Source organism: Strix uralensis, chromosome 38 (assembly GCF_047716275.1).
Source record: "Strix uralensis isolate ZFMK-TIS-50842 chromosome 38, bStrUra1, whole genome shotgun sequence".
Lineage (NCBI taxonomy): Eukaryota > Metazoa > Chordata > Aves > Strigiformes > Strigidae > Strix > Strix uralensis.
Genome location: NC_134009.1, coordinates 332,095 through 354,760, shown reverse-complemented (window position 1 = coordinate 354,760; position 22,666 = coordinate 332,095). Strand labels below are relative to the sequence as shown.

General features: G+C 63.8%; 2 protein-coding genes across 7 annotated transcripts; one reads left to right on the top strand and one right to left on the bottom strand.

The window, feature by feature from the left end:
• The first annotated feature begins 1,484 nt into the window (after positions 1 to 1,484).
• Positions 1,485 to 4,398, top strand: LOC141937128 (uncharacterized). Its single transcript, XM_074854564.1, has 2 exons — positions 1,485 to 1,862; positions 2,598 to 4,398. Exons 1-2 carry the CDS (start codon positions 1,485 to 1,487, stop codon positions 4,365 to 4,367), a joined length of 2,148 nt encoding a protein of 715 aa, XP_074710665.1. The 3' UTR covers positions 4,368 to 4,398.
• A 147-nt stretch (positions 4,399 to 4,545) lies between these two features.
• On the bottom strand, positions 4,546 to 22,414 carry PNPLA6 (patatin like domain 6, lysophospholipase). Of its 6 annotated transcripts, none has more exons than XM_074854623.1 (37): positions 22,333 to 22,414; positions 20,934 to 21,003; positions 20,764 to 20,826; positions 19,828 to 19,915; positions 19,662 to 19,744; positions 19,484 to 19,581; positions 19,251 to 19,391; positions 18,118 to 18,277; positions 17,933 to 18,013; positions 17,041 to 17,169; positions 16,859 to 16,939; positions 16,662 to 16,770; positions 16,488 to 16,577; positions 16,246 to 16,352; positions 15,955 to 16,146; positions 15,353 to 15,430; positions 14,902 to 15,107; positions 14,648 to 14,779; positions 14,438 to 14,561; positions 14,241 to 14,354; positions 13,861 to 13,936; positions 13,610 to 13,750; positions 13,052 to 13,115; positions 12,811 to 12,979; positions 12,566 to 12,748; positions 12,374 to 12,492; positions 12,129 to 12,285; positions 11,551 to 11,667; positions 11,365 to 11,434; positions 10,297 to 10,413; positions 9,901 to 10,017; positions 8,044 to 8,192; positions 7,819 to 7,971; positions 7,031 to 7,147; positions 6,101 to 6,197; positions 5,905 to 6,014; positions 4,546 to 4,937 (listed from the first exon to the last, which is right to left on the bottom strand). In XM_074854623.1, exons 2-37 carry the CDS (start codon positions 20,970 to 20,972, stop codon positions 4,872 to 4,874), a joined length of 4,137 nt encoding a protein of 1,378 aa, XP_074710724.1. In that variant the 5' UTR covers positions 20,973 to 21,003; positions 22,333 to 22,414; the 3' UTR covers positions 4,546 to 4,871. The 6 variants fall into 6 exon arrangements, with proteins under 6 accessions (XP_074710724.1, XP_074710725.1, XP_074710726.1 ...); XM_074854624.1 differs by having other exon boundaries at positions 12,566 to 12,739; XM_074854625.1 differs by having other exon boundaries at positions 16,488 to 16,562.
• Positions 22,415 to 22,666: the final 252 nt, after the last annotated feature.

Below are 22,666 nucleotides of genomic sequence, written 5' to 3'. Positions count from 1 at the left end.
GCTCTGGCCGCACAGGAAGAGCCGGGTGCTATCAGCACCCACCAGCCCCCGCCACAGCTCCCCGGCCACCCGCCGGCACCCGGCGTATCGCACCCGGTGGGAGCAGGCACCCAGTGCCACGGGGTGGGTGCAGGGCTGCAGGGGTGGCTGGGGTGGTGTTGGGTGGCCCACGGTGGTGCCAGATGTCCCATCATGGTGCTGGTGTCCCAGGGTGGTGCTGGTGTCCCATGGTGGTGCCAGGTGGCCCATGGTGGTACCACGTGGCCCATAGTGGTGCCAGTTGTGGCATGGTGGTGCTGGTGTCCCACGGTGGTGCCAGTTGTCCCACGGTGGCACCGAGTGTCCCACAGTGGTGCTAGGTGGCTCATGGTGGTACCACGTGGCCCATGGTGGTGCTGGTGTCCCACGGTGGTGCCAGGTGTCTCATGGTGGTACCACATGGCACATGGTGGTGCCAGTTGTCCCACGGTGGTGCCAGGTGTTCCATGCTGGTGCCAGAGTCCCACAGTGATGCCAGATGTCCCATCGTGGTGCTGGGTGTCACACGGTGGTGCTGGGAGTGCCATGGTTGTATTGCCTGTATCATGGTGTTGCCAGGTGTCCCGTGGTCGTACCAGGTGTATCACGGTGATGCTGGCTGTCCCATTGTGGTGCTGAGTGTGCCACAGCTGTGCCGGGGCTGTGCCGGCTGTCCCATGGTGGTGCCAACTGTCCTATGGCCATGCTGGGTGTCCCATGGTTCTACTGGCTGTCCCACGACAGTGACGGTTGTGCCATGGCGGTGTTCGGTGTCCCGCAGTGGTACTGGCTGTTCCATCATGGTGACGGTTGTACCGTGGCGGTGTTGGGTGTCCCGCGGTGGTACTGGCTGTTCCATCATGGTGACGGTTGTGCCATGGCGGTGTTGGGTGTCCCGCGGTGGTATTGGCTGTTCCATCATGGTGACGGTTGTGCTGTGGCGGTGTTGGGTGTCCCATGGTGGTGCAGGCTGTCCTGTCATGGTGACGGTTGTGCCGTGGTGGTGTTGGGTGTCCCATGATGGTGCCAGCTGTCCCGTCACGGTGACAGTTGTGCCATGTAGGTGCTGGATGTCCCATGATGGTGCTGGCTGTCCCGTCACGGTGACAGTTGTGCCGTGTAGGTGTTGGGTGTCCCATGATGGTGCCGGCTGTCCCGTCACGGTGACGGTTGTGCCGTGTAGGTGTTGGGTGTCCCATGATGGTGCCAGCTGTCCCGTCACGGTGACAGTTGTGCTGTGGCGGTGTTGCGTGTCCCATGATGGTGCCGGCTGTCCCATCACAGTGACAGTTGTGCCGTGTAGGTGTTGGGTGTCCCATGATGGTGCCAGCTGTCCCGTCACGGTGACAGTTGTGCCGTGGCGGTGTTGCGTGTCCCATGATGGTGCCGGCTGTCCCATCACAGTGACAGTTGTGCCGTGTAGGTGTTGGGTGTCCCATGGTGGTGCAGGCTGTCCCGTCACGGTGATGGTTGTGCCATGGCAGTACCGTGTGTCCCCACGGGTGCACCCCACCAGTCCCCATCCTCGCAGGAGCACACCCCCTCCCCTCCCTGTCCTCGCCGGGGTCCCCACGAGTGTCCCCGCCCCCCGGCGTGTCCCGGGGGTCCCCGCGGTGCAGCGCGACCCGCGGCCGCCAGGTGGCGCCGTCACGACCGGAGCGGAGCCGGCGAGGGGCGGGACCGAGCTCAGCCCCGGCCGGGACCGGGGCGGGGGGGCCGGGACCGGGGGTCGGTACGGGGCCGGTTTGCTGGGAAAGGGGGATACCGGGAAAGGGGGGGAGCTGGGACCGGGGGTCGGTACGGGGGTCGCCGGGACCGGAGGATACTGGGAACGGGGGGAGTCGGTACGGGGAGGGTTCGGACCGGAGCGTCCGTACGGGAGGGGCTCGGAGCGGCGGGTACCGGGAACGGGGGGAGCTGGGAGCGGGGGGATCGGTACGAGGGAAGCCGGTACCGAGGGGTCGGGACCTGGGGACGGCGCCGGGATCGAGGAGGGGCTGGACCGGGGAGCAAGTACCGGGGGGTCGGTACGGGGGCAGCCGGTACCGGGGAGCAGGAACTGGGGGATACCGGGACCGGGGAGCTGTGACCGGGGGTCGGTACGACGGGGAGGGGGCTGGGACCGGGGATACCGGGAATGGGGGGGGGCTGGGACTGGGGGGTCGGCTCGGGAGGGGGACTGGGACCAGTGGTCAGGACCTGGGGGTACACCAGGATCGGGGGGTGCCAGACTAGGGAGCAAGTACCGGGAACCGGGAGCGGGGGTCAGTACTGGGGAGCAGGGACTGGGGGATACTGGTACTGGGAAGCTGGTACTGGGGTGAAACCAGTGAGGGAGGCACACCTGGGAGGAGGGGGCTGTACAGGGGCGGGGGGCCCGGTTATCGGCAGGGGATGCGTGTACTGGGCCGGTACCGGGGATCTGTCCCCATCACCGGTGACCCCAGCACTGGCTGGGCCCAGCACCAATCACCAGTGTCCCTGGGGTGTCCCCGGTACCGGGAGGGGGGGGTCCACCACCACCCTGGGGTGACACCGTTGGGTGCTGCCTGCTCACGCCTTCTCTCCCTGCACTGCAGACGGGACCCAGGAGGGCACCGGCAGCACCGAAACCGCGCCAGGGTGCCGGGATGGACACCGGGAGCACCGAGTTGGGGCCACGATGCCAGGCTGGGGCAGGTGCCGGCAACGCCGAATCGATGCCAGCGAGTCGGGATGGTGAGGACACCGGCAGCGCCGATTTGAGGCCACTGTGCCAACACCCGGCCGATGCCACCGGTGCCAAATTGCCACCAGGGAGCCAGCACAGGGCAGGCGCCGGCAGTGCCGAAACCACGCTGCGGTGTTGGGCGAGGGATGATTCGGGGCCACGATGCCAGGATGAAGAGTGTGCTGACAGTGCCAAACCGATGCTGGCGTGCCAGAACCGGGCAGACACCGGAAGCACCGATTCGGGGACGCAACACCGGGACCAGGCTGATGCCGGCAGCTCCAAACCGATGCCGGGGTGCCGGGACGAGGCAACCATCAGCAGCGCCAGTTCGGGGACACGATGCCAAGACACGTTGGATGCCGGCAGCACCGAACTGACCCCACAGCACCAACGCGAGGAGAACGTTGCCAAACCGAGCCGGCACGATGGTGAGGCCGCGGCAGCGGGTGCCCGTCCCTTTCAGTGCGGGGTGTGCGGGAAGCGGTTCGGGGCGAGCGCCACGTTGATGCGGCACCAGGCGCTGCACGGAGCCGAGCGCCCTTTTTCCTGTGCCGAATGCGGCCGCGGGTTCTGCGACCAGGCAGCGCTGGCAACACACCGGCGAGGGCACACGGGTGAGCGACCCTTCGCCTGCGCCGAGTGCGGCAAAACCTTTGCTGCCAGCGCTGGGCTGCTGGTGCACCAGCGAGCGCACACGGGTGAGCGTCCCTTTGCCTGCGGCGAGTGCGGGCAGCGTTTCCGGCAAAGCGCCCACCTCGCCCAACATCACCAGGGTGCCCACGGCGTGGGGCGCCCGCACCGCTGCCCGCAGTGCGGCAAAGCCTTCGCCCTCCGCTCCACGCTGGCCCGGCACGCTCAGACCCACACCGGCGAGCGGCCTCACGCCTGCGGCGACTGCGGGCGCCGCTTCCGCCAACGGGCTCACCTGGCCCGGCACCGCTTGGCGCACACGGGCGAGCGCCCTTTCCCCTGTGGCGAGTGCGGCAAAGCCTTCGCCCTCAGCGCCACGCTGTTGCGGCACCGTTTGGTGCACACCGGTGAACGACCGCACCGCTGCCCCGATTGTCCCCGCGCCTACACCCAAAGCGCTTACCTGGCCCAGCACCGCCGCAGCGCCCACGCCGGCCAACGGCCCCACGCCTGCCCCGACTGCCCGCGGGCTTTCGCCGACCGCGCCAACCTCTTACGGCACCGCCGTGGCCACGCCGGCGCCCGGCCCCACGCCTGCGGGCAGTGCGGGCGACGTTTCGCCCAACGGGCGCATCTCCGGGCGCACGTTGGCACCCACGGCGGGCAGCGGCCGTTTGCCTGCGGGCAGTGCGGGCAGCGGTTTGGGCGACGGGCAGCGCTGGCGGCACACGGGCGGGCGCACGGCGGGCAGCGGCCGTTTGCCTGCGGGCAGTGCGGGCAGCGTTTCGCCCAGCGAGCCAGCCTGGTAGAACACGGCCGGCGGCACACGGGCGAGCGGCCCCATCGCTGTCCCCAATGTCACCGCAGTTTCCGGCATCGCTCGGCGCTGTTACGGCACCGGCGGGCGCACGCCGGCGAGCGGCCCTTCCCCTGCGCCCACTGCGGGCGCTGCTACAGCCGTAGCTCCAACCTCCTCCTGCACCAGCGGGTTCACGCCTCCCAGTAGCACCCATGGGTGCCGCCGACGGGTGCTCGTACAGCGTTAGCCGCGCCGAAGCCACTGCGCCCTGTGCCAGGCCTCAGATTTGAAGCCTTTATCCCCACAAGATGAGCACTGCCCAGTTAACTTTAAATAAGATTAATAATATTAATAATAATTTTAAAAGAAAATCTACAGCTGGGGCTGGTTTAAATAATAATAATAATTAAAAAAAAAAAAAAAAGAAAAATGAAAATATACAGCAGTCACTTCCCCGCCTCCCCAGCGGGGCACGGCCGGGCCTTGGAGGGGGGATTTGGGCCAGTGCAACAGTGCAGGAGGGGGGGAAAAAATGGGGGTCCCTGGAGCCCCCCCCTCCCCGCATCACCCCAGCTTGGGGACAGCGATGGAGACAAGCTGGGATGAAGGGGACAGTGCCGCAGGGTGGGGCGGGGCGGGGTGGGGGGGGGGTGGGGGGACAGCCCTGGGGGGCAGAGGTAGTGCCGGCACTTGGGCTCCGTGGGTTCGGGGTCAGGTGTGGGGTGCGGAGGGGTCGCAGGCCGGGCTGGGGCGGTGCCGCGGGGTCTTCTCCTCCTCCTGGGGACAGAGGGGACATGTTGGGGACACGGCGCAGCACCTGGTGGGGGCCAGGCTGTCCCCGAGCCCATTTTGGGGGGGGTCTCCATGGCCACACGCCCCCATGCATGAGGTCAGGGCACCCTCTGCAGTCCCCAAACCAAGGGGGCACCTCATTTTGGGGGGGTCTCCATGGCCAGGAGTAAGATTGGCCCCAGGGGTACCACACGCACAGGATCAGGACACCCTTGGGAGCCCCCAAACCTGGGGACACCCCAATTTGGAGGATCTCCATGACCACACACCCCCATCCACAGGATCAGGGCACCCTTGGGCTCCCCCAAACCCAGGGCACCCCATTTCAGAGGGTCTCCATGGCCACACACTCTCATGCATGGGGTCAGGGCACCCTTGGGAGCCCCCAAACTCAGGAGCACCCCACTTTGGAGGGTTTCCACAGCCACATGCCCCCATGCACGGGGTCAGGGCACCCTTGGAAGTTCCCAAACTGAGGGGACACCCCATTTTGGAGGGTGTCTTCAATGAGGGGCAGGACTGACCCCAGGGACATCCCACACATGGGGTCAGGGGCAACCTTGGGAGCCCCCAAACCCGGGGACACCCCATTTTGGAGGCTCTCCATGGCCACATGCCCCTACGCACGGGACCAGGACACCCTTGGAAGCACCCAAACCTGGGGGCACCCCAATTTGGAGGGTCTTCACAGCCACACACCCCCATGGACAGGATCAGGGCACCCTTGGGCTCCCCCAAACTCAGGGGCACCCAATTTTGGGGAGTCTCCATGGCCACACCCCACCATGGACAGGACTAGGACACCCTTGGGAGCCCACAAACCCAGGGGCACCCTATTCCAGAGGGTCTCCATGGCCACACACCCCCATGCACAGGATCAGGGCACCCTTGGGAGCCCCCAAACTGAGGGGGCACCCCATTTTGGAGATTCTCCACGGTCAGGGGCACTCACAGCCTCCAAGGTGCCAGTGCTGGCCCACTCAGGGTGGGCGAACAAGTCCTCCTCGCCCCGCGCTGGCTCCGGCCCCTCATCCTCGTACTCGGTGAGGTAGTCGGACTCCTCTGGGAAGGGAGCAAGAGTGGGGTGCAGGGTGAGCCCCCAGATCTGGATCTGGTCCCCGAAACCAACCTCCCCCCTCCCAGCTCACCGTCTGCATATCCATCGGACAAGTAGGTCTTGGCGGGCTCGATGCGGGACACGATCTCTGCCAGGTCGGTGAAACCGGCGCTGGGACACGTGAGCACCTACAGGAGGAAAATGGGGGGTGACCCCCAGCAGCACCCCCCGCCATGGGCGAGAGGGGTGAGGATGAGGGGAGCAGGAGGAGGGATGTGAGATGGGTGAGGGGGTGGAATGGCAGCAGGGACATGGCGAGAGGGACAAAAGGCGACGGGAGATGGAGCATGGGGACAGGATGGAGAAAGGAGGGGACAGGACGTGGAGCAAGGGGAGAAAAGGATGATGGGGAGAGGGATGGGAGATGGGCCAAGGGGACCTGATGGGCCAAGGAGGGGACAGGAGATGGACCAAGAGGACATAAGATGGACCATGGTGGAGGAGACAGAAGGTGGACCAAGGAGGGGACAAGGATGCTGGAGGGGACAGGAGATGGGCTAAGGAGGGGACAGGAGATGGGCCAAGAAGGGGACAGGAGGATGGACCAAGGGGACAAGAGGATGGAGCAAGGAGGGGACAGGAGGATGCTGGGGAGAGAAATGTGATGGAAAGTGGGGACAGGGGTGGACCCAGGGGACAGGAAGATGCTGGGGAGGGACAGGAGATGGACCAGGGTGGCAGGGTCAGGAGGATGGACCAAGGGGACAGGACGATGCCAGTGAGGGACAGGAGGACACCAAGGGGGACAAGCTGCACCAGAAGGGTTGGAAGGACACGACGAGGACAGAGGGGACACGGGACAAGGCAGGGCACTGCCCCCTGAAGATGGCTCCAGGGCCAGGGGTAACAAAACCCTTAAAATCAGGGGGCCAGGGCCAGGGCGGCCTGTCCCAGGATGCCCCAGCGCAGGTCCCCAAGCAGCCACCACCCGCTGCGGGCCCCAGTGCCACCCCCTGCTCACATCCATGCGTTTGCTCTCGTAGAAGTCGGCCGAGCGCCGGTCCTTCACCATCTTCTCAATGATGTCACCCCGGCTCCAGCCGTCAAAGACCACCTTGCCGTGCTGGTACCCCACGTCCTGCAGGGAAAGCGGCCACAGCCCATTGGTGGCCTGGTCCCCCGCCCCCCCAAAATGGCCTGGGGCACCCCAAATGACAGCCCAGGCACCCAACTGATGGGTAGGACATCCCAACTGATGGCCAAGGGTACCCCATTCATGGCTGGGGCACCCAACCAATGGTTTGGGCAACCCAACCAATGGCCCAGGCAGCCCAACTGATAGTCAGGGAGCCCCAAATGATGACCTGAGTACCTGGAATGATGGCCCAGGCACCCCAAATAATGGTCAGGACATAGCAATTGATGGCCCAAGCACCCCAAACGATGGCTTGGGCACCCCCAGATGATGGTGTAGTTAATGGCTGGGGCATCTGAATGATGGCTTGAGCACCCAACTGATGGCAGGGGCACCCCACCAATAGCCAGAACACCCCAACTGATGGACTAGAGCACCCCCAAATGGTGGCTGGGACACCCTATCAATTGCTGGTTGACCACCTGATGGTCAGGAGATCCCATTAATGGCCTGGACACTGAACCAATGGCCAGGGCACCCCAATCAATGGTCAGGACACCCCAACTGATGGCTGGAGAACCTCAACCCAAGGCTTGGGGCACCTCACTGATGGCCTGAGGCACTCTAAAAGATGGTCCAGGCCACCCCACCGGCCTCCTCGTCCCCCAACTCACGTAGATCTCGTCGAACTTGCCAAAATCCATGGTCTTGAAGCGGTCGATGGGCGGGCGGATGTACTCGCAGTACGAGCTGGACTTCACCACCTCCAGCTGCCGCACGCACGACACGTAGGCCAGGCGGGACTGGATCTCCGCCATGTCAGGCACCTGCGCGGGTGAGGTGCTTAGCACCCTGCCCGCACCATCTCACCAGCATCCCCACGTCCCACCGGTCCTCACCTTGACTTTTTCAGCCCAGGGGTTGAGCCGTTTCCAGAGAAGCCACCAGCCAGACAGGCTGTCCCCATAGTTGCACAGGTCCGTCTCGTCCTGGCTGCCCACGTCGATGGCGATCACCGTCTTGGCACCCATGTTGCGGGCGATGTCGGCTGTGCGGTGGGAAAGGAAGAAGCTGGGTCGGAAACGTCGCGGTTTGCCCTGGTTTGAACCCGCGGCGAGAAGTGGTGGCACGAGCAGAGCAGGGAAATGGGGGTGAGGGATTGTCCCCAAGCCCTGGCTGGATGGCGAAGCCATGCTGGGGCTCATGGTGGGACGAGCAGTGTCCCATGGGTGCCAGAGTTGGGGGCAGGAGCCCAGCGGCAGGATGGTGGCCGGTGGGGAGCAGAGTAGTGATGCAACCTGGTGCATGTGCTGGGGCAACGGGAGGGCACAGGCAAGTTGCAGCATCTGCGGTGGGATGTGAAGGAGCGTGGAGATGTCCCAGGAGGACATCCGGTGGCGAGGACACCAGGAGACGATGTGAGGTGGATGGAGACAGCTTGCACATGGAAGAGGATGGAGATGCTCCGGGAGGGCACCTGGTGCTGAGGTCTCCAAAAGACGATGCAAGATAGAGAGAGGTGGATGGATGTGAAGGGAGAGGAAGATGCTGCAAGGGGGCACCCAGTGCTGATGACATCAAGAGACGATGATGCAGGATGGAGGAAGGTGGCTTTGAAATGAAGGAGCGCAAAGATGCCGCAGGAGGCCACTCAGTGCCAAAGACACCGAAACATGGTGCAGGATGGAGGAAGGTCACTTGCATGTGGAGGAAGATGAGGATGTCCTGGGAGAGCACCTGGTGCCAAGGACACCAGGAGGTGACACAGAATGGAGGGAGGAGGCTTGCACGTGAAGGAGCATGGAGATGTTCGGGCGGGGTACCCGGCATCAAGGACACCACGAGATGGTTTGAGATGGAGGGAGGTGCCGTGAAGGAGCACGGAAGGCACCTGGTGCCTCAGATGGAGGTGTCTTGCAGGTGAAGGAGGATGGAGAGGCCCAAGGAGGGCACCTGGAGCTGAGAACATCAAGAGAGGCCGATGCAAGATGGACGAAGGTGGCTTGCGTGTGAGGAAGCATGATGTCCCAGGAGGGCACCCAATGCTGAGATGGTGCAGGATGGAGGGAGGTGGCCTGTACCTGCAGGAGGACGAAGATGCCCTGGGAGAACACCCAGTGCCAAGGACACCAGGAAAGGATGATGCAGATGGAAGGAGGTGGTTGGCATTTAAGGAGCATGAGGATGCTCTAGGAGGGCACCCAATGCCAAGGACACCCAAGGATGATACAAGACAGATGTTTTCTGCACATAAAGAAGGATGAAGATGATCTGGGAAACCACCTGGTGCCAACAACACCAAAAGACAATGCAAGACTGCGACCTTTTTGGCCCGTGAGGGAGGATGAAGATGCCCTGAGAGGATGCCCAACACTGAGGACACCAAGAGATGATGCGAGATCAAGGGATGAATCTTGTATGTGAAGAAATGTGAAAAAACATGAAGATGCCCTGGGAAGCCACCAGGTATGGAGGACACCAAGAGATGATGCAAGATGGATGGACATTTTTTGTACGTGAAAGAGGATGAAGACGCCTCGAGAGGACGCCCAACAACAAAGACACCAAGAAGATGCAAAACCAAGCAAGATGTCCCAAATCCAACCTCAACGTCTCTGGCCATTGAGAACCCATCTCATGGTGGCCATGCAGCCCCCACCCAACCGCCCGCCACCGCCCCGGGGGCCAGACCGGGCGCCGCATTGGCTGCCACCCTGGTTGGGCGGTGGCGGTGACGGCGTTGAGCTGCTACTTGCCTGGCAGGTTGTTGATGTAACCACCGTCCATCAGTAAGTTGCCGTCCTTGGGGTCGCAGAGTGGCGGTAGGTACCCAGAAAGGGTCATGCTGGCTCGCACGTACCGCCAGAGCGAGCCTGCGCCGGCGGGAACAAACGCAATGAGCACGGCCCGCCTGCGACCCCCCCACCCCCGGGGGGGCTGCCCGTCACCCCTGCCCGTGCCCGGGGACGTCTGCACTCCACGGCTGCCCAACGGGCACCCACGGGTGGCAGAGGAACCCTTCGCGCGCCCTAACCGGCCATTTGCAAAGCCCAGGTGGCTCAACTTGGGATGGGATGTGGGTTTTGGGGGCGTGGAAGGGGGTGGGTTTTTTTTTCGGGGGGGCCGGTGGCCCCGGCGAGCGAGATGCTGACCTGGGACATTGTTAACATAGCAGCCGTCCACGAGCCAGTGGCTGTCCTTGGGGTCACAGAGCGGAGGCAGGTAGGGGGTATAAGATGCACTGGCTCGGACGTAACGCCAGAGGCTGCCTGCCGAAGGGAGAGGACACGGTCACGATCACGGGCTGGGCGGGGAACGGGACACGCCCGAGCACCCGGCGGTAGGTGACCGAGGATGGTGGCACTGCGCTGGTGGGACGTTCGCAGCCCCCAAGACCAAGGGAAAGCGCCTTGGCCAGGACGGGATGGGGGAGCTGGACGGGCAAGATGCTCGCCGGAGGGTTAGGGGTGGTGAGCGGGGATTAGTTGGCGTTAGAAGCCGGAGGAGCAGGCAGAGCGAGAGCCAGGCTGCTTACGAGCCACCGCGTGCGCCCCGTGGACGGCTCAATGTCCCAGGTGAGCTCCGACACCAGGCAAGGAGGAGGGGCAGCCACCGCAACGTCCCCATCACCGCAAGGTTCCCACCACCAAGATGTCCCCACCACCACCGCGTCATCGCCACCACCACCATGTCATCCCCACCACCAGGTCATCTCCACCACCGCGTCATCCCCACCACCACGTCATCGCCACCACCACGTCTCCACCACCACCACGTCATCTCCACCACCACCACCACCACCACCACTGCCACCGCATCCCCGTGCTCCCCATGCTGTGAGCGTGGGTTACTGGGGTTAGTGGTGAGCAGGTTAGAGGGGACGTGCACACACTCAGAGTGTCAGGATGTGGCTCCGCACCCCAATTCTGCCCCCCAACCCCACCAAGGATTGAAGGCACAGCCAGAGACCCCCATGGCGACCTGAGCCTGGGGGAGGTCACCAGCATCAGGTGGCTCTGGGAAGCCACCACTGCCTGGGCTCACCACGAGCCCTCCAAGCCCTTTTCCTTGCCACACCAGGTTGCGTCGTCCCCTTGGCACGGGGCAAAGCTTCCCCCGTAGGGTGGTGGCACCATTTTGGGGTGCTGGTGAGGAAGGTCCCCACAAGAGGGGACGTGGTGGCACCGGAGAGCTTCCCCGGCTCCCCGGGGAGCTCTTACCGTCCGTGTGCACCCGCATGGCCGAGGCTGTGATGTCGGTTGTGACGTTGAAGTAGGGCAGCCACAGGTCCTGTGGGGACAAAAGGGGGTGGGTGACACCGTGGGGACATAAGTGGGTGAGTGGGGAGCTGGCCTGGAACCCTCGTCACAGGTGGGTGAAGCCCTGGGGGGGTCCGTGTGACGCACCTCAATCTGTTTGTCCTGGAAAACCTTGTTGATGCTGGCGTTGAAGGCTGAGCCCGAAAACATGGAGGTGATGGGGTAGGTGAGGTCCAGGACGGTCTCGAACACCGAATTCATGCACTGGAGGAGAAGGAGGAGGAGGAAGAAGAAGGAGGAGAAGGATGAGGAAGGAGAAAAGGAGGATGAATAAGAAGGAGAGGAGGAGGAAGAGAAGGAGAAATAAGGAGGAGAAAGAAAATGAAGAGGAGAATGAAGCAACAGCAGGAGAAGAAAAGTTGAAAAAGGAGGATGAAGAAGGGCAAAAAAGGAGGAGGGGGAGAGAAGGAGGAAGAGGAGGAGACGAGGAGAAGAAGAAAAGGAAGAAGAAAAGGAGGAAGAAGAAGAAGAGGAAGAAGAAAAGGAGGAAGAAGAAGAAGAGGAAGAAGAAGAAGAGGAAGAAGAAAAGGGGGAAGGAGATGCTTTAGAAACACCTCGGGCACGGGTTGGCCACGGGCACCACGCCGGGGCCCTCCCAAACCACGAGGGCCGGCGAGGGGCAGCGTTTCCCTTCACCGGCGGGGGCACCGTGCCACAGCACCCACCTTGGCCCACTCGCGCGCCCGCTGCTTGGTGCGGACGGCGCTGCGCTCCTCGGCGTAGAGCGCCCCGATAAAGGCGCCGATGGAGGTGCCACCCACCATGTCGATGGGGATCCCCGACTCCTCCATCGCCTTGATCACCCCGATGTGGGAGCAGCCCCTGGATGGAGGAAATAAAGAGGAGGATGGACGAGATGGGGACCCCCCCCACCCTGTCGGGTCACATCCTGCCACGGCACGGCACCCACCTGGCTCCGCCGCCCCCCAGGACAAGGGCGATGGTGTTGCCAGTGAGGACCCGCGCCAAGCGGGAGAAGTCGCTGTGCCGGTCGGCACTCTTCTCAAACACCTTCTCGTACATCTCCCGCTGCGGATGGGATGGACGATGGGTGACGAAGACGGTGGTGGACCACTAAGGCCACCCAAGGGGCCACACATACCAGTTTGGTGGGGCTACGGCGGGAGAAGACGCGCCGGGGACACTTGATGTGGAGGTGGCCTGAGCACCAGCTGCGCATGTTGAGCCACTCAACGGTGCGGGAAGGGCTAGGACCATCCTCCCGGTGTAGGAGGACCAACTGCTTCAGCGCACGCACCGCCGTGTTCTCCAGCATCTGCTCCAGCTGTAGAAGCCATCAGCCACCTGGCATGGTGTTGTCCCACCACCGCCTACCCCCCACCTCACCTCTCCCAGCACCGGCTCTTGGTCGCCCAACCCTACGATGAGGATGCAGTCGGCTTGACGGATGCAGCGCACAGTCCACGGCGTCAGGGTACAGTCGGTTTGGTACAGGACAATGCGGTGGATGTCCTCCTGCTGCGCCAGCCACCCCGACAGGCGGTACTCCTGGATGCTGCCAAGATGGAGGGGTCAGCCAGCGGCACGACGGTGGGGTGCCGGAGATGTTCCTCCCAGTGGGAGTTACCTGTCCAGTGCTGAGGAGCCCAGACGGGCACGGATGATGTCGCTGGTGAGGAGTAGCGTGGGACCTGGGAGAGGTGGGGACGTGGTCACCACCATGCCGTGGGGTCACCACCGTGGCATGGTCATCACTATGCTATGACTGCCACCATGCCATGGGGCCGTGGTCACCACCATGCCAAGGGACTTGTGGTCACCTCCATGGCATGGTCATCACCGCATCATGGTTGCCACCATGCCAAGGGACTTGTGGTCACCACCATGGCGTGATCACCACCATGCCATGGTTGCCACCGTGTTGTGGGGCTGTGGTCACCGCCATGGCGTGGTCACCACCGCGTCACGGTTGCCACCATGCCAGGGCACTTGTGGTCACCACCATGGCGTGGTCACCACCATGCCATGGGGCTGTGATGGTCACTGTGCCATGGTGCCCACCACACCACAAGACCACAGCCACCTCCATGCCATGGCCACCACTGTGCCATGGGGCCACAATCACCACCACACCAGGTCACTGGCGGTGCCACAGGACCACAGTCACCTCCATGCCGGCACTCACCGATGGCGTTGAGTGCGTGCTTGAGCTCCAGCGTGAAGGCAGCCGTGGGCACATCGTCGCACACCGGCAGCACTGCCACCGTCGACAGGTTGCTGGTGGGGTTGGTGGGCTCTGAGCTGGAGGCCATGCCCAAGCTGGAGCCTGCACGGACAGAGACCATGGGCTGGTGGCCACCTTCCACACGCTTCTCTGGTGATGGCCACCAGCCCTGGAGAGGGCAACCTCTTGTCCCCAATCCCTTTGGGACCTACTTGCAAAGGGCCCACGGAGCTGCTGAAGGTTGCCCAAGATCTTCTGGCTCAGGAGGTGGATGAGGCGGGTGACAACCTGCAGGGACAAGGACGGGGATGGCCGTCAGCCCTGGCAGAGCATCCCAAGCTGGAGACTCATTAACCCCCCAGACTGGTGTCCCACATGTCTTTTTGAGTGCCACCACCACCACCCATCCTTGGGGACTTCAGAAAGGGACAACCCTTTAGCACACCAGCCCTCCTCCCCCCACAGCTCTAATGACATCTTTAATTCCTTAATTTAAGCAGGTTTTAACGAGTGTCACAGCCACCAGCTGATGGGGGACATGGGGTGTCCATTGGAAGAGGGTGCAGACCCCAGGATGGAGATCTGGGGGTACCTGGGGGTATCTGCGCTTGATGTTGTTCAAGGTGCCCTCAGGCAGCTTGGCCAGTTCCGTGTCCCGGACCGCATGGACCGTGGTGGCACGGGGCTGCCGAGTGAGGGCTTCCACCTGGAGAAGAAGACCCATAGCCAAGGCGTAGCGGCCAGACGTAGAGGGTGTCCACCCCCTGGCCCTGCTGCCACGGCTCTCACCACGCCGATGAGGTCTCCACGGCCGTACTCCCCGATGAGCTCCTTCTTGCCACTGCCCTTCTGGATGACGGAGCGGAGGCGCCCGTTGAGTGCGATGTAGGTGCAGTCCGACTTGTCACCCTGCCTGGGGGACACCACCGGTGGGGAGTCAGCCCCCTGCCAAGCTGGTTCTCCCCAAGTTGAGGTGGGCACCCATCCATTGGTACCCACCTGTAGAGCGCCCGGCCGGCCTCCACCGCCATCCAGTCGATGGCAAAGTCCATCTGGCGCACAAAGGGTGACATGCGGGCGGCCACGGTGTGGGCGACGCTCAGCACCACGCTGGGCTGCTCCCGCATGATCCTATGGGTCAACAGCAGTTGGGGGACACGGTGGTGGCCCCAAGAAATGCCACCACAGCGCTCACCGCAGGAATCCCCTTTGGCACCAACCCTTTGCCCCAAACCTTCGGTGCCAGGACTCACTCGTAGAAATCTGACTTGGAGATCTTGAGGAAGGTGCAGTCGCGGTTGGCCTTGATGGTGAAGATGAGGGGCTCGCCGGTGAGCACGGCCAGCTGTCCCACCATCTCGCCGGGCTGCGTCAAGAAGAGGCAGACGTCCTCCGCCTTGTCGATCATCCGCTGGTACACGTGGAGGCAGCCCCACAGCACGAAGTGGAGGCTCACATCCTGCCAAAATGGCACCCCATCACTGTTGGGGGCCACCTGGGACCCCCAGGCACGAGGGGTCCCACCAGCACCCCTTGAGGTTTCTTCTGGTCCTCTTCACAGGGTGTTTTGCACCCTCCAGATGGCTCTGGGGATCATTCCTGCCCCCCACTGCCCATCGGACAGGAGTAGGAAGAAGGACCCCGTGGAAATATAGGGCAGGGGGAGGAAGATGCCCCAACCAGCTTCCTGAAACCCAGACCCACCTGGTCCCCTTGACGGGCAATGACCGTCCCGGCTTTGGCATGATGGAGCAAGACACGGTTGTTGAGAAGAGAAGGGTCCTAGAGGGAAGAACAGCATCACGTGAGGTGATGGAGACATGAGGAGATGGGGACCACCAGGAGGCCACAGAGACCACCCCAAAGTGACAGGGACCACCACGAGGAGACAAGAACCCACCACAAAGCGATGGGGGACAACCCTGAGGCAATGGGGACCACTACAAAGTGATGGAGACCACCAAAAGGAGATGGGGGACCACCACAAGGAGATGGGTGACCATCCCAAAGAGATGGGGGACCACCCTGAGTCCACAGAGACCACAACGAAGTGATGGGGACCCACCAGAAGACCACACGGACACACCATGAAGCAACAGGGACTACTACAAAGCAATGAGGGACCACCACAAAGCAATGGGGACCACTATAAGGCCACAGGGACCCACCACAGAGCAATGAGGACCCATGATGAAGCGACAAGGACCACCACAAAGCCCTGGGGGACCACCACGAAGCAACGAGAACCCACCACAACGCAACAGAGGACCACGATACCCCCGTGCTGGCACCGTTTCTGCCCTCACCTCCACCTTCATGAGCTTGACCAGCTCCCGCTTGGCAGCCTCGAAGATGGCGCTGGTCTGGCGGCCCTGGTAGGGCCCGAAGGGACAGTCCCCAGTTGCCGAATCATCCTCGCAGTAGTTGTAGTGGTAGACACCAGAAGGTTGCTCCTCCACCGTCACCGACTTGCGCTCCTTGGGCTCATGCGAGATGGACTACAAGGAGATGGGATGGCTCCACCACCTGTCCACAGCCACCCCGGTGGTGCCAGTGGGGGATTCGGGTGGGCGTGGTGGTGCCAGATTTGGCCTTACCCGGGAGAAGGCAGCCAAGGCACCGGTGCTGTCCTCCTGCAGTGACACCGAGATGCGGCCACGCTCGTAGGCCATGTCGAAGTCGGAGCGGGGACCCTTCTGGATGCCTGTGATGGGTGAGGGAGGGGATGGGAGGGGGTCACCGGGGTCCAAAATGGGTCTGCTTGGGTGGGGACGCACAACCCCAGGGGGAATTACATGACCCTGGGACCCCCCAGTCTTTCCTCCACCCCCCGACCCACCAGAGATGTCCACCGGCATGGAGATGCAGCGGCTCAATGGCGGCGGCGGTGGCGCGGGGGTCTCCAGGCCTCCGGCTTTCAGCGGGTCAGCTGCAAGATGAGACCACCCTGAGCCCCCCACCACAGCAGCGGTGGCGTTGGGGGGGCTCCCAGCACCCCCTTCTCAGCTCTTACCCGGTTCCCTGCCCTCATCAGCACCGCCAAGTCCTCGCTTGCCGTGGCGGACTGGGCTGGTGCGGGCGGCGTGGTTGGGTTGGGGGAAGAGCCGTAGCGGTTGCATGTCCTGCAAAGGGGGACATCAGTGGGGCTGGAGGGGGACGACACAGTGTCCGGATCCAGCCTGGCCCCCCCCATTTTTGGCAGGAACTCACGTGGCTGAAGAGCTCGTTCGTCAACCCAAGGTAGTTGTGCAAAGCCAAGAAGGTGACACGTTGCAGGCGCACCATGATGATCTAGAAGGGGCCAAGAAGCCATCGGTGGTCCCCTGTCACCCCCAAGGGACCTCCCTGTCACCCCAAGGGACCCCCCTGCAGTCCCCCCAACCTGGACTCACCTGCACCACCCGCACCAAGCTCTCGGGGTACTTCTCAAAGACGGCCGAGAAGGCTTCAACTGGCAACCGTAGGACGGTGGAGTCCTCGGCCGCCCGGGCACACACCGTCCGGTATGGTCGCTGGTGGCCCTAGGTGACACACCGTGGCATTGGTGGCCTTGCCAGGATGGGAGGTCCATCCCAGCCTTGGATGAGGGACAGCAGCAGCTGGGGGCTGGCGAAGCCCACTGGTGGCACCAGGCTTTTGGCCCGTTGGGCTTGGGGATGGCCATGGTTGGGCTGGAAGGGTTTGGGGATGGCCACAGTTGGACTGGAGAGGTTTGGGGACAGCTGGTGGAGCCTGGAGATGACCATGGTTAGGCTGGGAAGGTTTGGGGACATCTGTGGTCAGGCTGGGGGGGGTTGGTGACAGCCAGTGGGGTTTGGGGACCACTGGTGGGGCTTGGAGATGGCCACGGTTGGGCTTGGTCATGGCCACGGTTGGGCTGGAAAGGTTTGGGGACATCTACAAAGGTTTGGGGTCAGGCTGGGGGGGTTTGGGGACAGACACGCTTAGGCTGGGGGTTGTTTGGGGATGGTCACGGTTGGGCTGGAGGGTTTTAGGGACCACGGTTGGGCTAGGAAGGTTTGGGGACATCTATGGTCAGGCTAGGGAGGCTTGGGGACAGCCAGCTGGGGCTTGGGGACAGCCACAGTTAGGCTGGGGGGTGTTTGGGGACGGCCACGCTTGGGCTGGAGGGGCTTGGGGACAGCCACGACCAGGCCTAGGGGGTTTGGGGATGGCCACAACCAGGTTTAGGGGGGTTGGAGATGGCCACAACCAGGCTTAGGGGGCTTGGGGACAACCACAATCGGTCACGGGGCACGTTGGGGACAGCTACGGCATCGGTACCGTGATGACATCGAGGATGCTGAGCAGGCTGTGCACGCTGTCCCCGGGGAACACCTCCTTCATCACCGTCTCCTTCCCGTCCTGCGAAGCACAAACCCCCTTTGCTCTTTCTGTCCCCATCCCCCGCAGTGTCCTCGCCCCGCTGCCACCTCCCCGTGTCCCCCTCGTTGTCCCCGTCCCCGCACCGGTTCGGTGAGGAACAGCTCCAACTTGCCGTCCTGCAGCACGTAGATGCTGGTGTCGGGTTGGCCGGGACGGAAAACATAGTCGCCTTGTTGGCACTGCTGGAAAACCATGTGCTTGCAAAGTTCCAGGAACAACGGCTTCTCGAAGTGACCCAGCACCCTACGGGGACAAGGACGGGGACACCGGGTGACACAGAGCCTGCTGGGTCCTGTCCCCGGCCTCTGGAGCCACCGCAGTGGCCAGTTGCCATGGGGGATGCAGAGGGAAGAGCATCCCTCAGCGGAGGGGTCCAGCCTGCTCTTACAAAGGGTCTCCAGGGTTGGATCCTGACCCCCAGAGATGGGTCCTGACTCCCCAGAGGCCTTATTCTGACCCTTGGCACCAGATCCTGACCCCCAGGGATGGGTCCTGACTCCCGTGGGGCCTAATCCTGACACACAGAGGCCTGATCCTGACCTCAGGGATGGATCCTGACTCTCTGGGGCCAGATCCTGACCCCCAGGGATAGATCCTGATCCCCCTGGGGCCTAATCCTGATCCCCAGCACCTCAAGGATGGATCCTGACCCCTGAGGCCAGATTCTGATCCCTCTGGGGATGGATCCTGACCCCTGGCATCAGATCTTGACCCCCTGGGGCCTGATCCTGATCCCCCTGGGGCTAGATCCTGATCCCCAGCAGCCTGATCCTGACTACCAGGGGTGGATCCTGATCCCTGGCACCAAATCCTGACTCCTGCGGCCGGATCCTGATCTCCCTGGGGTCCAATCCTGACTCAAGGGATTAATCCCAACCCCCTGGGGATGGATCCTGACCCCCCTGGGGCCTGATCCTGAGCCCTGGGAGAGATCCTGACTCCCCTGGGGCTTGATCCTGAGCCCTGGGACACATCCTGATCCCCCCTGAGGCCTGATCCTGAGCCCTGGGACAGATCCTGACCCCCCTGGGGCCTGATCCTGAGCCCCAGGACAGATCTTGACCCCCCCTGAGGCCTGATCCTGAGCCCTGGGACAGATCCTGACTCCCAGGACAGATCCTGGCCCCTCTAGGGCCTGATCCTGAGCCCTGGGTCACATCCTGACCCCTCTGGGACAGATCCTGACCCCCCCTGGGGGCCCGATCCTGAGCCTCACCGGACATTTTTGAGCATGTAGAGAACCTCGGAGGGCAGATGGGAATTGGCCACGTCGAATTCGGTCAAGTCAGCTTCCAGCACCGAGGGCGGAGGCTCCTTCAGCTGCAGCGTGGGCAGCTCCTTCTGGATGCGCAGGAACCTTGGGGACAACGAGGTGACATCGGGGCGCGGCCACCACCCCACCCCACCCCCCCCGGCCGCCCCCTTCTCCCGGCGCTGGTGGCACCTCACTTTTTGGCGATGTTGAGCATCTTGAGTTTCTTCTTCATCCGGGGCCGCGAGGCGCTGGAAATGGTGGTGTCCACCAGGGAGGAGGTGGATTGGGACACCTGGGGCGGGGGACACCGAGCCGGGGTGTCACCCGCTGGCGCCACCGCAATGTCACCCCAGCTGCCACCCCGAGTGTCACCTTGCGCATGATCTTGCGGCCGTAAAAGAGCATCTTGTCCCGTTTTCGGAAGCGGTATTTTGGTGTCCCCTGCGCGGGTATTTCTGGGGAGCACGGTGGGGACGGGTTAATGGGGTGCAGCCCCGTCACCTCCTGTCCCCACGGCCACCACGGTGGTGTCACTCACTCTTAAGGCGCAGCCGGCGGACCAGGACCACGATGGCGGTGGCGATGATGATGGTGAAGAGGCCGAGGCCAAGCATCGCCCCCAGCACCTGCAGAGGGAGAGGGGGGGTCCCCATGCAGCCCCCGGTGTCCCCCAGGGGACAGGGACAAGCACAGCGGGGGGTCAGCTGTGACACTGTCACCTTGGTGACATGGAGAGATGGGAGGGGCTGGGCAGCATCGGGGATTTGTCCCCAGGGGCATGGGGACAAGTTCATGTCCCCTCAGGGGTGCTCAACTGTACCAGGGGACCTGGACACTGCCCCTTGGGGACATGGGGACACATTTGTGTCCCCCAGGAGTGCTCAACTGCATGGGGGATGGGGACACCGTCCCTTGGGGACATGGGGACATGTTTGTGTCCCCTCAGGGGGTGCTCAACAGCACGGGGTGGGGGGGACGGACACGACGACCTGGATGCTGCCCTGTGGGGACATGGGGACACATCTGTGTCCCCTCAGGGGGTTGGGGATGAGGACACTGTCCCTTAGGGACATGGGGACACATTTGAGTCTCCCAGGGGTGCTCAACCGCATTGGGGACCTGGACGCTGTCCCTTGGGGATATGGGGACACATTTGCGTCCCCTCGGGGGGTGAGGGATGGGGACACGGGGACACAAATGGGGTGCTCAACAGCAAGAGGGGACCCGGACACTGCCCTGTGGGGACATGGGGACACATTTGAGGGGGTCCTCAACCGCACTGGGGAGGGGGACACTGTCCCTTAGGGACATGGGGACACATCTGTGTCCCCCAGGGGTGCTCAACTGCATTGGGGACCTGGATGCTGTCCCTTGGGGATATGGGGACACATTTGTGTCTGCTCAGGGGGTGGGGGATGGGGACACTGTCCCTTGGGGACACGGGGACATGTTTGTGTCCCCCGGGGGTGCTCACCGCGCCGGTGGGGAGCTGCTCCTCGGCGAAGAGCTTGGGCAGCACGGCCGTCAGGGACGCGTCCTGTGGGGACAAGGGGACAGCTGAGCCCCCTGGTGACCCCCCCCACAGGGTGGGGACACACCCGAGGGTGACCGTCACCCCCGTCCAGTCACGGTGACATTTCCTACCTCTGCCTCCTCCTGCGGCTCCGACTCGCTTTGCCCCATGGCCGCGGCGGGGCTGCGCCCATGCAAAAACCTGCGAAAATGGGGGGAAAGGGTAAAAAATAAAAAAGTAGAAGTTTGTGACACAGGGACCCACGACGGCCACCGAGGGACTGGTGACAACTGGGGGACACCCCGCAGGGGGTAAAACTCCACTGGGGGGTGGGTTTAGCCCCGATTTGCCACGTGTTGGGGGGGGCAGTGGGGACCTGGGGTGTCCCCAAGGTGGTTGGTGACATCGAGAAGCCACTTTAGTGTCCTCCCCCTTGGGGACTTTAGTGTCCCCTCCCCGGTGGGGAGAGGAAGCAGCGGCAGGAACCCTCCCATTGCGACAGCCCCGGTCGCCACGCCGAGGCCACCGGCTGTCACCCGCCACCGCTGGGTGACGAGGGTCCCCGAGCAGCGGTGCCACCGCCGGGCCTCCCTGTGTGCGTGTGTCCCCCCCCCATGTCACCACCGTCCTTCCCAAGGACACCCCGGGGAGGTGACGGTGGCATCGGCGGGCACCGGAGCGGGGACGTCACCGAGGCTGGCACATGTCACCCCCCCAACCCCCCCCCCCCGCCATCGCGGCCACCCCATTGGGGGAGGGGGGGGACACAGAGCCCAGCGCCGCGCCAGCACCCGCCGAGGGCAGCGCTGGGGCCTGGTGACACCCCCATGGGTGACAACTGCCCCCCCCCCCCCCCCCCCCGCGCCATCAGCGCCCTCCCCCAATATTCCCCCCCTGGGCTGGTTCTGACCCCTCCCCAGGGCTCTATTACACTCCCCTCCAAATTCTACTGCCCCCCCCAGGGCAACCTCCCCCCCCCAGATGGTATTGCCCCCCCCAGCCAGTACTGCCCCCCCCCAGCTGCTCTTGACCCCTCCCCAGCCCCCATCGCCCCCCCATCGGTTTCTGCCCCCCCCCCCTTTACTCCCCCCCCTCCCTCCCCGGCTATAATTGCCCCCCTCCACCCAATAATTTGCCGCCCCAAGCTCGCCCCCCCCGCCCTGGTATTGCCCCCTCCCCAGGCTAATATTGCCCCCCCCCGCTAATTCGGGGGCTGATGTTGCCCCCCAAGCCCCCCCCCCAAGGCGTTATTGCCCCCTCCCCAAGCTAACACTGCCCCCCCCCAGGCAATACTCCCCCCACGTCCCCCCCCCGGCATTATTTCCCCCTCCCAAGGCCAATATTGTCCCCCCAGGGCTCCTGCTGCCCCCCCGGGGGTTGCTGCCCCCCCCAAACTGCCCCCCCAGACCGGTTCTGCTCCCCCCCCCAGGCCAGACCTGGCCCTCCCCGGGCCCCCCCAAGGACGGTGCTGCCCCCCCGCACCCCCCCGGGACAATAATGCCCCCCCGGGCCCAACCCCCCCGCACTCACCAGCCGCCGGTCGCCGCCCCGCGCCCCGCTCCGGCCTCGGCGGTAGCGGCGGCCCCCGCGGGGTCATGGTCCCTTTAAAGCCGCCCCGCCTCTCGCGCTGACGTCAGGCGGGGCGGAGCGTGCGTCGCGGCGTGGCTGCCATATTGGGAAGGTCAGACGACGGGGGGGGACAGCTCGGCGGGGCGGGCGGGTGCCATGTTGGGTGTGGCGCTGTGCTGTGATGACGTCATCAAAATTCGACGGAGGCGGGAGTCTTGGTGCGCGCCTCGGCGCCATCTTGGGAGTGGCAGGGGAGGGCGACTGGGGGATGGGAGTCGGGGGGAACCCCAAATCT

Coding starts and splice junctions, on each gene's coding strand:
- PNPLA6 (XM_074854623.1), bottom strand. CDS start 20,972: ATGGGGCAAAGCGAGTCGGAGCCGCAGGAGGAGGCAGAG. Junction 18,014..18,117: donor AGCTGTTCCTCACCGAACCG/GTGCGGGGACGG, acceptor TGTGCTTCGCAG/GACGGGAAGGAGACGGTGAT. Junction 15,431..15,954: donor TCAAGCTCATGAAGGTGGAG/GTGAGGGCAGAA, acceptor TCTTCCCTCTAG/GACCCTTCTCTTCTCAACAA.
- LOC141937128 (XM_074854564.1), top strand. CDS start 1,485: ATGGTTGTGCCATGGCAGTACCGTGTGTCCCCACGGGTGCACCCCACC. Junction 1,863..2,597: donor ACTGGGAACGGGGGGAGTCG/GTACGGGGAGGG, acceptor CCTGCACTGCAG/ACGGGACCCAGGAGGGCACC.